General features: G+C 43.0%; 1 protein-coding gene across 1 annotated transcript in view; it reads right to left on the bottom strand.

Annotated features, from left to right (window-relative positions):
• EFL1 (elongation factor like GTPase 1) overlaps nucleotides 1–17,916 on the bottom strand; it is a 68,247-nt gene that overhangs the window by 20,258 nt on the left and 30,073 nt on the right. The window contains exon 16 of the mRNA XM_039858269.1: nucleotides 377–508. Within this exon, the coding sequence (XP_039714203.1) occupies nucleotides 377–508 (132 nt within the window). The remainder of the gene's footprint in view (nucleotides 1–376; nucleotides 509–17,916) is intronic.

The following is a 17,916-nucleotide window of genomic DNA, read 5'->3' as shown; positions in this document are numbered from 1 at the left end:
TGATGGATTCTGAACCAAGGAGTTTGAGCTAAGATGCTAAGGACCAATCACACAGAACACGAGCTCTGCTGAGGTGCCGCCCTATGCCAGGGCTCTGGGGGATGCAGACAACCCTGTCTCTGCCATCGAGAAGAATGTGCTCTCCCTGGAGAACAAAGGCGTCTAAACATGCCATGTTCCTGAGACAGGGATTGGACTTCCTCGGAAGAGCTGGTGGTCTGTATGGCTCCTTGGCTGGGAACACTCCTTCTATTATATATCTGCATGAAAATTCACAGTATACTGCTGCCACGAACTCTGAGGAACCGAGTCTCAAATGCAGGCATTTAAAAAGTATCGTGAACGTCACATGCTTTTAAAAACAAGGTGATCTTACTTGGGTGTTTTGGTTCAACAGCAACCCTCACAATAGGCGCGGCTTCAAAGCTGAGCGGTATGAATGGCGGGCAGGACGGCAAGCTGCACAGCGTTGCAGATTTCAGCACGAAGTCTTGAAGGCCCCCTATTCCTGCAGGGAGGCAGAGATCCATGGGGTCAATAAAAGATGATAAATCTGAACTTACATTAGAAAAACAATAGCATCGACCCAGCATGCACGTCACAAGAGAAAGGAGCATGGATCGGCGTTCTTCTTTCACAGAGAAACAATTAAGGAGAGGAAACCGCTTTGCTGCCTCCAGCTGACACATGGGTGTACAGGAGCAGGGGCGCTGGGATGCCGCACAACTGACCTTCGGCCCGGCGGGGGGAGCAGAGGCTTCCGACACACACACTCGGAGGCGGTCGAAAGGTTTCTTTTTACCTAACCACACGGTGTGGCACCCCCTGACGCCCGTACCCGAATGCATTCAGAATTCACCATCTCAGACGTGAAGGGGCAGCTCCAACTGTAAGGAAATCTTCCTCCCATTATGCTAAGACCTGTTTTCTCCATCTTTACACATTCTTAATTCGGTTCTCCAAAGGGCCTCAGAAAACGTGCTGCTTCTACTTTGCCAATTACCCTTTGGATTGTGAAGGCATCTGTCACATCCGTTTAACCTTTCTCTGCCTCACACTAAATATCATTAGGTCCTTTAACTGCTCAGCTTTTTAGACCTTTTGATTACTTGACCTTTCGTGCGCAGGAGACCCTCTTCAGACTGAAGTCTCCGAGGTACTAAATCCAGTCCCTGAGCCTCCACAGTACTGATCTGGTCATGGTCTAAGTTTATTACCAAAGCTGGTGGCCCAAGACACAGAAAGGTCTGTACCTGGCCACAGCATCTTGTTAACCGGCCCCGCTGGTACCACAATGCAACAGATCCAGGTCTGCCCACGTTTCTACCAAGTCAATTAGAAATAGCATCGCCCGTGAGGCCAGGCATTTGGGAAAACCCCACAATAAATACTCTCCTTCAAAACCTCAGCCCTCCTGCTTCTGACCTCTGAGCAGCATACATTTCCTTCCTGCACACACAGCACACGGTTCCAGTGAAAAGCCGTTCTCTCTGTGCCACCGGGGACACAGGCTGCAGATGGTCAGCAGACTCTGAACGTTGTCTCTTTGAGCTCCTGGTTTACACTTTGCTGTTCAAATTACTAAATCCGCTCTTGCTATTTAGATATGCCCAGATTTGTGAACACGATTATAATTCCCCTCAAAACAATAAAAGAACAAAGTCAACACCGCAGTATTCTTAGTCAAGATTAAAAATTTATGGAAAAAGCAATGCTCCAAAGAATCAAAAACTCACTACCTGCACTACATGCCACCATTTTACTACTTTAAAAATATAATTTTAAAATCTAGGAAAGAGCTCATTAGGATTTTTGGGTGAATCATCAATGGTGATTTAAAAATCACTTTGAGAATTTCTCGATACAGTATCGGACAATTAATAAGTGTACAACTTGGTATTATACAAAACAGTTTAAAACAAGGTTTTTGTTTTAAAAATGGTATCGAATACAATTAAAAAAACAAAAACAGTATCCCCATAATCACACTTTTAATAATGCCACTACTTTCATTTTGATGTTTCCCCTTTTTCTCTCCTCCTATTGGCATAGTTAACAGATTATATACAACGTCCACACGACGTTTCATCCTCTCACTTTTACCTCGGTTGCTTTATAACTTTTATAATTGAGGAGGAATAATTCCTTCATGTAAAGTAGATTTGCTATAGTATCTGTCCACTGGGACTGGGGAGTGAAGGGCATGTTCCCTCAAGGGAATCATTTCAGACTTTATGGGACAGAAGTGATAGTTCAGGAAAAAAGAGAAATCCAAAATTAGCATGGCACTGATTTGTTTCAAGGATTAAAGAGGGTGTAGGCTTTTTATTAATGTTTATCAAATAAGGGCATGTGGCTTAAGTGAGAGAAAACAGGTTGAGAAAACAGGAATATGGTGTGACAGCAACTTACTAAACACCAAGAAATCTAGCTTGTTTTATATAAACACCAGTCGCTGTTGTCTGAAGATAAATGACCCAAGTCCTCTCTGGTCCCGATTCTTCTCTACACAAGTACAATTTGACACACTAGTGTGTGGACTCCAGCTCAAACACTGGAGAACAAATGACAATACCCGAGTAAACGCTGAGTTCTCCCACTGGGCACAGGCCCTTCAAATGCTTCTTAATAAAAAATCCGCATTGTACAAACAAAGCCAGGCCAAAATCTTTTCCCAGCTCGCCCTAGTGTCTCCCTGCAAGGAGCATCTTTTACATTTCATCTTTTACAATATGAGACTGAAAAACTGTGTGGGGCCTGAGAGATAGATGGCTTCCTACTGACAACTTCTTTCTATTCTTAATAACTTCCAGTTGAATCGATCTAGGATGAGGTCACGCTGGCAGGCAGAAAGGTGGCAGAATTGTTACTGCATTCCAACACTACTTCCTGGGGACAAGCCTGTTTGCTATCTGGACAGAGAACAGCATCACCATCTTCAGCAAAGCTTGGATTCGTAAAGTGTACTTTCATTGCTGGCATAAAAACATTACTGGAATAAAAAAAAAAAAACTATGGGAAAATATGAGAACGCTCTAGCTAGAATATGGTCTCCTAAGCACTGAAGTTGTACTTCAAACCAACTTTAACACTGCTATACCCAGCAACCATCGACCATCAACCGTTCCGCTTAATCTGTTTAATAAGCCTGAATTAGTGAATTCCTGTAAACCTTCACAGCAGATGAAGTTACATGTCATGGACATCTACAGAGCCTTAGGCCTGTGACAGCATGAACACGACTTTGGTGGGGACAAGAGGATTCAGACGAGTATAACACGTTTTTTTTTTAAAGTACAGGTCCTCAGGGTGGTAGGAATCTGGAACCCTTGGTGTTGGAAGATCACCATCTGTTCTAGGACCTTCTGTCTTTGCATACCAAAGAAGCCCCTGTCCACTGCCCTTAATTTTATGCCCTTATTCTGTATCTTTCACCGAAACTCAGATTCTGCTGTCTTTGACTCGACTACAAAGGGTACTGGGGAATCCACACACTTTATAACTCTCGTCACAGAGTCAGGCAGGCAGGTAGGTACATAAATGTAAAACAGGCCTTTCCAAGCCTGCTTGGCCAGCATCCCCAAGTAGACTGGAGCTGCTTAGCTAAAGTTTTCAGATGATTGGGTCAATCTGTCTGGGATGCTAAACAAGTCCATTAAATCAACAGCCCTTTAGCCTCTCAGTGTTATAGGAGGCCCTAGGGAAAAGTCTTGCCACGATGACATCACTACGTCAGATTTTTTCTTCTTCTCAGAGGAACAGATGGAGCTCATAACAGTTAATAATGGTTCTTAAGCAAGTTACATTAAGATCTGGGGCCCCTTTCTCAGAAAACAGACCACAGAATATGAGAAAAAGTAACACCTGAAGAATAAAAAAAAATTTTTTTTTTTTACATATGCGTAGGCTTGATATCTTTGTCTATACCCAAGAAAAGGCAGAAACTTGCCCTTCTGTGTCCTGAACCAGGTAAGTTATAATGGTGTCATTCTGGGGTCTCCGTTATGCCGCAAGAAACGATCGTAAGGGAGTCAGAGCACCTCCATTTCTGCGAGAACAGACTGACGTGACAGCGCCCGGCTCTCGCCAAGGGAGTCACACAGCCAGGGCTCTAAGACTGAATCAGTGGAGGAAACTCCATGTTGGCCTGGAAGCAGAGCAGAGCACCTGCATGTGCTGCAATGTTCATCTCAAAGCAAATGAGAGGGTGGTGAGTTCAAAACACCTTCTGGCTGCCCCTCGCTGCGTCACAGCGGGACAAAAAGAATCCACAGCGGCGAGTCCAGGGGAAAGGAGGTAGCACATAATTAAAATATTTAAACACAATGTTTTCTATCAGAACAGAAAGAGATGTGAAGAACGGACAGGAGTAAGTCCTATAATGTGGGGAAGGGAATGCTGGGCCAGGGACACAGCAGTACAGAGCCCTGGAGCGTCTGGGAACCCGAAGTAGTTCGGAACACCTAGGACAGAGTACGACCGAGGGGCCAGGAACACGTGAGGCTGACGGTAAAACGGCGAGGTTACTAAGACTTGCATACCATGCTAAGCTGAGACTTTACTCAGAAGGCTGTCAGGGTGGTGGGGTGCAGATGCATTAGGAACAACTGAGGTAGAGCTGTCAAGTCTTGGTGGCTACTCAGGAGTTGGAAAGAGGGGACAAGAACAAGAAGAAAATGCAGATTTCCGACAGAGGAAACTAAGCAGATGATTACTTATTCAAAATGGTTCTCTACTCTTCTTTCGGGTTTATATTTTTTCCCTATCATTTGTATTAGTTCTTTATGTTAATAACACTTTCATTCCTATCAGACTTTTCCTCCACGTTATAGTTCCCCTTTTTATCCTGTAACTATTATTTCTCTCTAGTATCTTTTTGAGCCTTTTCTACTTGGTGTCTAAGCTTAAAAGCTTAGAAAGTCATGCCTTCAAAGAACTGATAAATATTTACTCAACTTCCTGTCAGTTTTCCAATGATTTAGTTTTAAGGCAAATAGGCACTTCACAAACTTTCTTCAATAAACAAGAGAACATAACACAGTCATGTCTCCAGAACTTAAACTCTGGAGAGAAACAAAGGCAGATAAACAGGCAATGGTAACATGCTGAACAGTATAATGGGGGAGCACACGGTTTGTCTATGTGGAGAGAGGAAGTGAGAGGTTCCAGGCTCCTGGAGAAGCTGACGTGCAGACAGGCGCACGGGGCTGCCTACGCCCACGTGGGAGGGCGCAGCGGTGGGGAGCGGCACCCCTGGAGGCCCAAGTGAGAACCCACAGTCCGTCTACAGCCACAGCGCGGGGCGCGAGGCAGGAAGGAAAGGACATTTATTTCCATCCCACTCATTTCCGCTTCCCTGGAACCCTGCAACTGCCATCACTTCTTTTCTTTGTCGTGCATTTCTGTGACCTTCCATATGGAATCTGAGGAAACAAACCTAATTACAGCGCCACCCAACGCCAGCTCCCTAACTTCTCCCAAGTTTTAGTGTACACATATATCCCACGCAAGGAAACACATGCTACTTTCACAGGATTACAGGAAGACAGTCACAGAGCGGGTGCTAAGTCAATGGCACTGGTGGAGAGACAGTCATGGTACTAGTAGTAGTTGTTTTACTACTAGATATGGTAATCAACTTAGAGTGTTCTCAGCGTATGATATGAATTGCATATTATATTTTTTATACATAATATTAACTAGTTAACTGTAAAGAAGGTTGTAATAACTGCTCTGAGGCACGAATTCATATTCATAATCATATCCAACTGTGAACTTTGTATCCTAGCCCACTGACCTAAATTTGTATTTTATGTAATAACACGTGGTTTTAAATGATGCTCCTTCGAGATGTGCATTCCAACTCAAATGATTTAAATAGATGAGAAACATGCAAAGTTTAGCAGCTAAGAAGCATAAAATGCCTAGTATAGTTTAAAGTAATCCTGGAAATTTGTTTTAAGATTTAAAAAAGAAAAGAGATATGGCTTTACACAACCAGGAAAGTAGAACTAGATTTCTTCTACCTTTAAACTTGAAATATTTCCAATTAAAAATAGGAAGGAGAGTCACTTCTGGATGAAATGGAACTTCATCACAGGTACACAAAACATTCTGACTGAAATGATCAAAGAATGAAAATTGAGAAAAATCTGAATGAATACTAAAACTGGAGAATGACACTTCAAACTATGAACTACTTCTGTTAGCTATGTATCAGATTAAAGAAAAATAGCAAGGGTCACAACTCCTTTCTTGAGAATGTAACAAAACTTAAGAAAAAAACAAAGCGAAAAGTGTAGTAATGGTGGCTGTTTGAAAACAGACCCGTGGAAAGGAACAAAGAGCCCAGAAACACACATGTGGGATACGGGAACAAGAGAGGGGCGACATAACAAAATATAAAGTTAAAAATTACAGAACAGACATTTTCAATGCTTAAAGGAGACAAAAGATTAGTAAGCATAATATGTAAAGAACTGGTACAAATCAATGAAAAAAATGCAACCCAAGGGGAATACAGGCAAAGAATACAAGCAGTTCCCAGAATACATTAAAAGGGACACAAGCAGTCAAAAATCAAACAAGCAAACGACAAAAAATCTTCATCTCATTAATAAGGTGAATGTAAATAAAATAACGAGATGATACTTCACACCAGTACTACTGGCGGAAGCCGGAAGAAACCACGTGCTGGCAAGCACGTGCAGGAAAGGTCGATCTGCACGGAGATGGGAGTGGGCATCTACAACCACGAGGGAGAACTAGCCCGCGATTCCGGCAGAGCCCCCAGACTGCCGACTCACCAGCCCGCGTTCCAGCCGGACACGCCGGCAGTCCCGAGAACAGGCACGACAGTGTATCAACAGTGTCCCACAACCACAGCACAACTCCTACAGTACCACCTCAGCAAGCGCCAGCTAGAGGGGCATTTCTGACTGGGACCCGCCACTGGCGTTGAGTGGGCAGGGCCAGGGACCAGAGCCTTACAGCATGTGGAAATGTCCCTCACACGGAATTTTCCCAAGTTGCACAGTTGTATTCTGCTGGACAAAACTGTTTATAATGATCTGAGCTTAAATTCAACTCTATTTTAATAACGAAGTATTTTTTTGCACAGTTTAATATACACTGAATCTTCAGGAATTTTGTTCTGAAAATTAGCTATTCATTTTCCTAACGGCCACCCATGGCTGCTGAGTCATCAGTACTCTATGTCTACATCCAACTGCATCTGTAGCTGTCCCATTTATGGTGGCTTCAAGTATCCGACTTGATTACGCCAGCCAGTGTAGCAAACTGGAACATTTACATACTGCAACAAACGATTCGATTATAAATTTTTCCCTTTTATGTATCCCTGATATCAGTTAAGCTACTGTATTGATGTTTTCAAAATTAGGCTGGCAGGTAAATTTATTTTTCAATTTCATTTCTAGGTGGATATTCATGATATTATATACTATTGTGATCATTATAAACAAACTTAAAAAACGGTCCTTCCGTGGCTTGTGCCTTGAATGCTCTCATTGTTTGAATTACCACTCAGCAACAAACCCTGGGATTACGCTGTAAACGCACTACGTTCGCATTCATCAGTTTAGAAACTGAAGCTGTGCTCTCCACTCTGAACTGCCAGGCTTGGATTCCCCGGGGCCTGTTGTCCGCACTGGGAGTCTTGGATTCCTATCTGATAGGGAGCTGGAATGTTTCTTGAGGTGAATCAAGGTCCTGAGACTGAGCAGTCTGGAAGCCTTCGACTGAAGGTCCTGTTCAATCTTAGTTTCACAGAAAAACTCGAATCTCCAGACCCACTCACAGGCCATCCCAGCATTAGTTGGGCCTGAGTCACCTGACGCTATCGCTGTGTCACTGATCATTTACCACTGCAAAGGCTGGTATTTTCGTCAAAGTCGACTCAGGAATTACAAAATCTAGAGGGTCCTATAGAACCTTATAGTCTGATATACCGTGTTTTATTTGAGAAGACGGCTCAAAGCAACTGGTGAAGAAATATTTCATAAAATCGGTGCTTTTTTGGATGTTACCAAATATCTACTGACCACCTCTGTTTAAGGGTCTGTGCTGAGCACTGAGAAGGAGATGGCGACGAAGGTCGCCAAGACTGCACACTCCGCCTCCTCACGCGGTTGCTGTCAGTGCTCCCAGAGCTTTCCCACGACTCGGTCACATCGCTGCTGTAAGGTCTTCCAACTCCTGAGCCTCGAAGAGCTTGACATTTTTAAGACTATGACCACATGTCTCTTGATGTGGCACAGTTACTAGGGCACAGACACAGCTTATGCAGTACTACAACTTACTGAAGAAATATAATTCCTAAAGGGAAAGAGTAACATTAGGTTGTTAACTAAATTTTTAAGCGAACATTGGTCATTTGAATTCAAGCCAACATTCTTCCCAATACATGCCTTACTTCCCTGTGAGAAGCAGCAACTTTCAAAGCAGTTCTGTTATTGTGGATTGAACACTTCATAGATCAGTGAAATAAGAGTGAGAACTATAGGTTGAATTTATGTTACTATCACTTTACATATTAGTGGTGTTTTACATCACAGTAGTGATGGGTCCTGAAAGCACAGTTGGTGAGTACTGGTATTTTAAACTAACCAAGCCCCGTTATAAAGTACAAAAGGATCGGTACTAGAGGGTTAGATGAATGGAGATGCCGATTAAAGATGGGGCCCCAATGGGTAAATCCATTCTCATGTGCTACCCACCCTCTTGTTAAATGACAGATCGATAAATTTCTATGAGATAGCAGTTTTCATCACTAAGAACATCCTAAATGCTAGCAACAGAGGACTGGCTAACTAAATATGCTATACCCGTCAATGAAATACCATTCATATAGCCCTAATAATTTACATTTAAACACAGATAAAGCAGACTACAAAATACCATGTAGATAAAACTATATAAAGAGAAATATAACTAAAACTGAAAATTGTAAAAGTGTTAATATTGAGGTTATGAATGATATTATAAAAAAAATTGTAATTTTTACCATAAAAAGGTATTAGACACAAACTACAGGAACTTTTGAGTTTTTTAAGAGCTACCACTAACAAAATCAAATGACTGTAAGCTACATAAACTGATACATGGCAAAGGGGACACTGCAGTGATAATGACTAACTCAACGGTATATCCGCACAGAAAGAAACAGTCTGCTTCCCACCTTACAGCACTGGAAAACCAGTTCAGGTGGATTACAGGCCTAAATCTCCTAAGTAAAACAGAAAGCTCACAGAAGAATATCACAGAACTTTATGACTTTGGGGTAAGCAGAGTTCTTCAATGAGACACAAAAAGCACTAATCATTAAAATAAATGATAATTAAACTATACTGAAATTAAGAACTGCTATTCATCAAAAGATACCATTAGAGAGCAGAAAGGTAACTCATCTGTCATAATTATATCCAACCAGGGACTTTTATGAAGAATATATAAAAAATGTCTACAAATCAATACAAAAAAGGCAGAGAACAGTGGACAAAGACTTAACAGGCATTTCATAAATGAGTAAAAATCAATGGTCAATAAACACAGGAAAAGCAGCTTAACATCACTATCTTCAGGGAAACAACTAAGATACTACTCCATACACATCAAAATGGTGTGACAAAAACAGAAACAAGTGTCGGCAGAGATGTGGCACGCTGGGACTTTCAGACACTCCTGGCCGCAGCACGCACTGGTACATTCCCTAAGCTCGACCATACACTGACCCTCCAACACAGAAACTGTTGTTCCAACAGCAATGTGCACAAATAGGCAGCAAAAGACATCTACGAGAAGAGTCAAAGCAACAATATTCCTAACAGCCAAATACTGAACGTAGAACAATGTCCACTCACAGAAGAGTGGGTAAATTGGGACAGTCACACAATACCGCAATGAGAATGACTGGTCGCAACCCTGTGCAGTGACACCGATGAATTTCACAAGAACGCTGGACAGAAGAAGCCACACACAAGCAAATGTATGTGCTCTATGATTCAGTTTATACGAAACTTAAAAACAGGTGAAATTAAGCTGAGATGTTGGAAGCCAGGAGAGCTGCTACCCTTAGGGATGGGGCGTGCAGGCAGCAGTACCTGGAAACGTGCTCAGCTTCCGGGATGCTGGTAATGTTGCTTCTGGATCTGGAGGCTGGCCACACTGGCTCGTGTGCCGTTTATGAAAACCTACCAAGCTATGGTTTAAGATTTGTATGCTTTTCTACATGCCTATTGCGCATCAATAAAAATGTTTAAAATGTTATTTGACACAAATTACATGGGTAATTAAAGTGCGTCTGAGTCTTTCAGAGACACCATTAACTGCGAATTAAAGATAAACAAGTTCAGAGCCTTGAAAAAAGAACTGGCAACGAAAGGAAGAGAACGTGGTCCGCCTCCTTCCATCTTTCCCTCCGCATCACCCAATGACTAACAAAACGTGCCTCTCCACACCTCCTTCCGACACGTCTGTCCTCAGGCAAATCACTTCCTTACTCGCACGGGCGTAGCCAGCCTCCCCCGGCTGCTTGCTTCAGTCTGCCCTCTCTGGTCCCTGACGCTGCACTTCACTCAGAGGTTGGTCCTTCTAAATTCCCACCGGAAGATGCTTAAAAGGGTTTCTTGGTTTTTGGTCTGTTCCACTTTTCGGGAAAACAAAGCAGCCCCCAGCAAACATCACACTACTCTACTGCTATCTTTACTTAGAAACAACATCCAGCATATTACCCGAAATATTTCCAAGTGTCTCCTCCAGGTTTAGCAGCTCAAACTACTGAAACCCGACACCCACGAGAGGAAAATCACCTCAGCTCACATCATGGGAAACGTTCCTTCAGCTCTAAGAACAGAGAAAAGTGCTGCAAAGAGCAGGTCAGCAAAATGCCGTGCAAGTCGTTCAGGCTGACTGTGTCCATGCACGGTCCAGGGAGGCCTGCGCACGTGAGTCTCTGCGCAAACACCCAGGAGACCTGTGAGGTGAGACGATCGCTTCTAACTGGCCCCAAATGAGAGACCCATGAGGGGATGTCAGGAGAACCTCCTTCACTCCACCGGGGCACTGGGTGTTTCCTCAAACAAACTCTGTCCCCAGTGAAAACTGTTACGAAGTAAAGAATTCCACTGTAACACGAAACAGAAATGCTGACGGGGCATCTGTGAAGAAGCCTTCATCTGACAGACTAACGCAAACCACTGGTCAAGGCTCCCCAGCCCACGCCCACTAGTGGAGTTAGATAACAATAACCAACCCCAATAACTCTGTCCCCACAAGTTCATAGAGGGCCTGATTTTGAAACCTGTCCATCACATTCTCTGGGCTGATCCCAATGAGCCCAGGAGGCATTGTTATGGTGCCAAAACTGTATCAAGGTTCCTGAAGTAGGAGAAATGCTTCTCCCACATGCTAGACTCTTATCAGAGAGGGTGAGACACTACTGGTGACCCAGTGTCCTACGGGGGTCAACTTTTCTAGGTTTCACTCGTCTTCCAAAGGTCCTGGATATGGGAGCATCGGGGTTGAGCCAAAAGGCAAATTGAGTGACAGGTATCATCACACCAGTCTGCCCTCTGCAGACTACGCTCGGCTATCGGATTTTTCTGTCGCATCTGGGTTCCTGTCCTCAGAGGTTGTTCCCTTGCAGGAGGCACCCTCAATCACCTTCAGGGCCTGTTCTGCCAATTCCCTGGACATGCCCCACACCTGAACCCGGACGATGCAGCCAGGCTCACGCTGACCCTGAGTACTCTGACTTGGTAGTCTACGTTAAGAAATGGCTCCGGAAGAGGGAGCAGTGCCACTCCCGAGTACACTAGGGTAGCGGGAAAAGCCTTCAGGGGGATACGGAGGCAGCCAGGTTTTCAGACCCAATACCATATCAGGTTTGTAAACACATTATCTGGAAAATAAAATCATCTCCAAACCAATCTGTTTTAGTTAACATCAAGGGATTTATTTAAAGCTTTGCAAACGTTTATAGCTTTCTTGTACAATAGCCCTGTCCCTGATTTAATGACAGAAACACAAAACGTCAAGTCCTCAGAGCTCATCCATTTTACAGATGAGGAACCCAAGGGGTACAGTGGGGAAAGATGTATCCCGCGTCACACAATCCCTGGCAGTTCTGGAGAGAGCTCTGTTTTCCTAATGCTCAGCCATTCCATCCATGCTTCCGCAGTGCAGTCCAGATAAGTCATATTTTTCCAAGACCAATAAATAATCCTAAGAGTTCTGCTCCTTTCCAGAATCACTGAAATCTCATTCACATGCCTTTCCTCCACTGAAGGAAAAGTGAAAATGCCAGTTCAGGTAGAGAGGAGAGAAGAGGAAGAACTGGGGGCCACGGAGAGGCAGTGGGTGACCCTTTCCCCTGCGGAGCCGGTCAGCACACAGGAGCAGGGTGTGCCCGGTGGAGGGGATGAAGCAGTAATCCCTGCAGACCCCAGAGTCTATGCCCAGGCTGATCCTCAGAAGAGGGACAAAAGGTCAGGGAAGTGAATTCCGGGTGCCCTGCCCACAGTTACCTTCAAACTGGTGGAAAAGGTTTATTTAAAATGAACATCAACTGGACCTTCAAGGGACAAAGAGGGGGAACGTGCCTTGGGAGCCTAAATGGGATCACGTGAAGAAATGGGGAGAGAGCACTAGCTGTGTTCTATCCCAGCCCCGACTCCTCCACGGGCGACACTCAGAATCTGAGGTACCACTGATTTTTCCTTTTTCTCTTTTATTTCTTTTAGGTATTTTGAAGCTGGATTTTTTTGGTTAGCAACTTTATTTTCTGTCTTTTCGTTTAAGAAGATAGGCATTATAATGAATTAAGCACATCAGCAGTGTATAGAGAAAAGTTAATAGTTCTTTCTCCTGACAAATATCTTCACTAGTGTTTAGGGTGTGTTGCTTATACAAACAAAAATGCATACATATGTCACTTCTTAATCCCTCTTGATCTTCATTGCAGCTTACCATGTTAAGGTAGACCTGTAATGCCAGCTTTATTTTTTTATTTTCAAAAATAGGTGACCTAATGTCCAACCCCATGAATGAGGCGCCCGCACACACACACACACACACACATCACGCTCAAGAATTACGTGTGTTCTGGATGGGGCAGTATCTACGTTGTGACTTCAACTCGTAGTCAGAACTCACACTGGCTTTGTCTCTGAGAGGTCACTGTGGCCAGAGACAGATTTAAAGGGAGATTTCTTTTCCTTCACTGGCCCACCTGCTCCATGTTAGCACAGGCTGGGGAAATGGCAGCCTCCTAATTTTTTAGCTAAACGGTGAAATTATATTATTCACCCTACTCTTTAAGTTGTTCTTGTCCCAACGTCCTCAAATGAGAAAATCTGATAATTCTTTGTTTTTATGATCACAGAAATTTTGGCTATAGACTGTTTCGCCCCATTTTATCCAATAACCCTTCTTCTGCCAACCTCCGAGTAAACTGGGAGTTAGGAATTTTCATCCTCTTCCTTATGATCTCCTCACCTTCCATTTTTCCCGAACGTCGGGAAAACTGCCCACATCACATGCGGGACACAAAGCGCTGGAGACACCGCGGCAGGCACGAGCACCAGTGCCCACCTGCGCCCGCTCGCACAGCTCCCTTTCCATCCCTTTTACGATGAGGGTTTAGTGTGCGTGGGGTCAGTCCAACTGGGGGGTAGGACTGGGCTCTGACTTAGAGTCCCGTGTGACTTAGCGAGCAGCAGGACAGGTCCTTCTCAGGGAGAAGCACGCCGTGGTCATGAACTCCCACCTCCAGCAGGATACTGAGCTCAGTGGGTCACAGGTCAATCCGATTGCAGGGTTTTGCCCTTTCCAGGTTAGAATAACTTTTTTGAAGCTGACCACTGCTCCTAAACCGCCCTCCGAGGTGGCTGTGCATGTGTGTTAGCAGTCACAGTCACGGTTCGCACCTTCCTGATGTTCCTGCCGTGTCCTGTGGGCACCAGTGGCTACTATTCTGCACCCCGCACATCGCAATGGCCCGTGTCCTGCACGGTAACAGAAGATCAGCCCCCTCCCAGATGAGCACTCACGACGCCTTTCCTAACCATCAAAGGCAGAGTAACCAGACTACGAAGAATTATTAACCACTGACTGCTATGAGCTGTAAGCTTGAGTCACTTTTCTTAGCCACTGTTCTAGCCTGCTTCCCATCTCTCCTCACCTCGGAAGTCCTAGAATGCCACCGTCCCACAGAGAGTAAACCCAAACCATGGGGATGACAGCCCAACCGGCTCTAGCCACCCTTGAAAGGTGAGCCCTGCATTAATACTGCTACTGCTGGAGTGTTTTGCTCTTGGACTCCTAAAATCACCTGACATTGCTCCTCCGGGCAGACTTCCAGTTCTTAGGGAATCCTGTGCTTGGTTTTGTTTTAACACTGGCTGCAGTAACTCCCTAAGAAACTTAACCAGCTGCCAACTGACCCTATTCACAAACAGAGAACACAAAGGCCTATTGTAAATCCAGTGATAATATTCAAAATGGCTAAAAATCCAGCGCCTCAGAGCTACAGAATAAATTTTGCTGGACCATGCCCAGAACCTTTGTTATTACATTTCTTCCAGGTCCTTCCATCAGATTTAGGGAAGGTAGGTGCACACTTATCACTCAACCTGTCCTCTTCAACTGGTTTCTTACAAGAAGTCTGTTTCAAACAGTCCTGTTGCTTTTGTTTGAAAAGCTGTTGTTTTTCTTTTAAAATGCTGTATCTTTCTATATGTCCACTGAGTCCCTCTGCATTGATCCAAGAGAGGCAAGTGTGCACGTTTGTTCTGTGAGTGACAAGGAGCTGTGCTGGAGAGCACGAAGGCTTCTGTTCAAGTCTTAAGTCTTCACAAAAAGGAGGGGGAAGATTTTAGATTTACTGTAAATTTCTTTGCTGCTGGGGCAACAGTCATCTATACATCATTAGGCAGTGTCGGCAGGCAGTCTCAGGCCTCACTTCTGTCTCAAGTTGAGTGAGTTGGTTTTTAACACCGATTTAATCGTGTGGGTGTGTGTGTATGTGCAGATTATTTTTAATGTGTGTGGAACATTTTTAAAAGACATATTAGGTCAGAAGCAAAATCTCAATAAAGTCTCCAAAACAGATACGGCTCAGCTACTATTTTATTTTATGACTCTCCATAATCTTTTCCACCCTAGTCTGCACCCCTACTGTGATCAGAAAAAGAGGAATTTTTCTGTCATGAAAGTTATTTAAAATTCGCTTCCACCATTTTAGGTATTTAAGGAAAACGGAAAGTTTTCTTTGCATCATCTTTTCTCCTTGGCATGTCCACATCTTTCCGTACATGTATTATTATTCATTATCCACATCTCAGTATACCTATTTATTATAAAAATAAAGAAGAAAAACAGCGACAATAACCAATGAGTTGAAATCTCTGGGGCTGTTAATCTCTAAGATTAGTTGAAGCAGTAAAGTTTTCCTTTATAGAAAAGAAAGTTTAAAATTTCATCATTCAAATATAGCCTATCTAAAACACCTGGAAATGATTTCAAAGTTTTCAAAGTCACTATTCTAATAGTATTACTTCCAACCTAACCATTACTGGCCTTTGAAATATAGAAGCTAAAAGCAGACTGGACAGATCAAATACTACAGATAAAAGCATTTTGAAAAGCATACAGTGCTATAAAAACATAAGGTGGTAGTATTAAAAATGGATTTGGACGTGAAATCCCAAACTCATTCATTTCAATGACTCCCTTAAATCTTGGAGAGCAGAAAACGGTGAGACTTTAATCCACATCCAGTTCTGCATCTTACTGGGATCATTTCAGGCCAGTTCACTGTAATCGAATTACACTCCACACAGGATTAGAAACAAACTGAGAAGTTCTGGGCAAGTGCCACAGCTTTTCATGCAAAGCCATCGTGCGCACTTTCTTAGAGGACATTTGGAAAGTATGTGATCAAATTTGAAAGTAACTTCTCAAGAGCTGCACGTAGTAGTCTTTCCGACAAAGAAGAGTTTTATATTTGTGGCAAAGTCAAAATCTCTGGCTGCAGCGAACTAGTGGCAAGTTGGTGATAAAACAGTCCCAAGGACAATGGGAAGCCCTCATGTGAACTGATAAAGGGAATAACAACAGTAATGAATTTGAAACTGTGTCAGAAGAAACTGATAAATCGCCCAAGGGCAGAGATTATAGGCACCCACGGGTGCGTGGGCACACAGCACCTCCCAGTGCGCTGTGAGCAGAGCTCAAGGCACAGCTGTTGAACTGCACCGAGCTCATAACATATTTAATACCAATTTTATAAAACAAAGGAAAGAGGCAAAAATTGTGTGCACGTATGTGCTGTATAAGGAAAACCTATGGAAGGATACATGCCACTTTGTTATCAACGGTTACAGCGAAGAAGTGGTTGACAGTTCTGTATTGTTTGGATTTGTACTATAAGCATGTATTACTTTTGAAATCCGAGTGAATGGAATCAAAATAACAACACACTATTTAATTTGCCAACAAAGAATATTATTTTTAAAACAAAGAACAACTCAAATTCTATGTATATGTGTGTTTATACATGTATATGTACTTTTTCCAAATAAAAGAAAAAAGAAAACATCCTAGGATTATGCTATGGTTTGTAATTAACTACTGGATCCTGAAAATGGAAGAGTGAACATAATGACCAAATATACTTGGAGGAAAAAAATATAGACAGATTCAACTAATTTTTACTGAGCATTAATCACATGCTCAGTAGTTATCAAATAACTTTGGATTTAGAGAATATTTGCCCTCAATTTATCCATAGCCTTCCTTATTTACACCCATTTATAGCCCCTTCTAGCTCCGCAGATAGCAACCCTTACATTCTGAACATAAAGTCAAAGATTACTTTCTCATTATCAAAGGTTTTTATTCATGAGAATGTACTATTACATGCACTACTGCATGTAAGAACACTTAAGTTGTCCATATTCTGCTTAACTTTGGAGGCGTTTAGCCAGAGTAAAATTTGGCAAAGCCTTTTAAAACAGACTAATTTTCCTGGTGCTGTAAAACTACTTATCAAAGTGCAAGGGTATATTTTGCAACTTAAACTAAAAAATGGGCATTCTTCCTGCCTCTGGCTGTTATCAAATACACCTTCCTTTCAAATTAAGAAGCCAAACCTATTCTTCAGAAATACACATGGCTCAATCAACTGAACACGCTCATAAAAATGTTTGGCCTCTTCCAACTCCTGCCACGGCTCTCCAACTCTTGTCCTACTTGGTCTCCCCACTCTCTTAGCCCCAGACACAGCTGTCACCAACACTGCTGGCAGCCTCAGTGGCTGAATCAAGCTACTTTCTCTCTGCCAGGACACTGGAAAACTCTTGCCTTTATATTTAGTAGCAATGCAATCTTTGAGAAAGAACTTTAATTGACAAAGAGTTTACTGAAAACTTGTTTGGGAGTCCCTAGGTAACAAAACAAGATAAGTGGACTTTCTTCCAAAATTGGGTTTGGTTAGCGGTGCTGTGGGGGCCAAATGGATGCTCAGCCTCCAGCTCGATCCCAGCTCCCTCACCTGAAATACCCTACACTATTCTCAGACTAGATCAATTTCACCTTCATTCTGTAAGGCTGAACTATGTCCTACGATTGTTCCATAAACATTTCTTGAGCATTTATTTAGTTCAAAGCATGTTACTAGACATTGTCAGAGATACAAAGATGAATCGGGTAAAATTCATTCTGAAAGAATTGAGTCTAAGTCTTAATCTGGTGGGATACATAGGATAACATTTCAGCGTTGACTCTTTTTTTTTTTTTTTCAAACGCCTACAGCACCTTGTATTCCTAGGTGGTCTCCCATCCAAATACTAACCCAATGTTGACTCTTAAATGTTTAAAGAATAATTTGAAAACATG

The sequence above is a fragment of the Pteropus medius genome, unplaced genomic scaffold (assembly GCF_902729225.1).
Source record: "Pteropus medius unplaced genomic scaffold, Ma_sr-lr_union100, whole genome shotgun sequence".
Taxonomy (NCBI): Eukaryota; Metazoa; Chordata; class Mammalia; order Chiroptera; family Pteropodidae; genus Pteropus; species Pteropus medius.
Note: the sequence above shows the minus strand (reverse complement) of the source record. Positions and strands in the feature narration are given on the sequence as shown.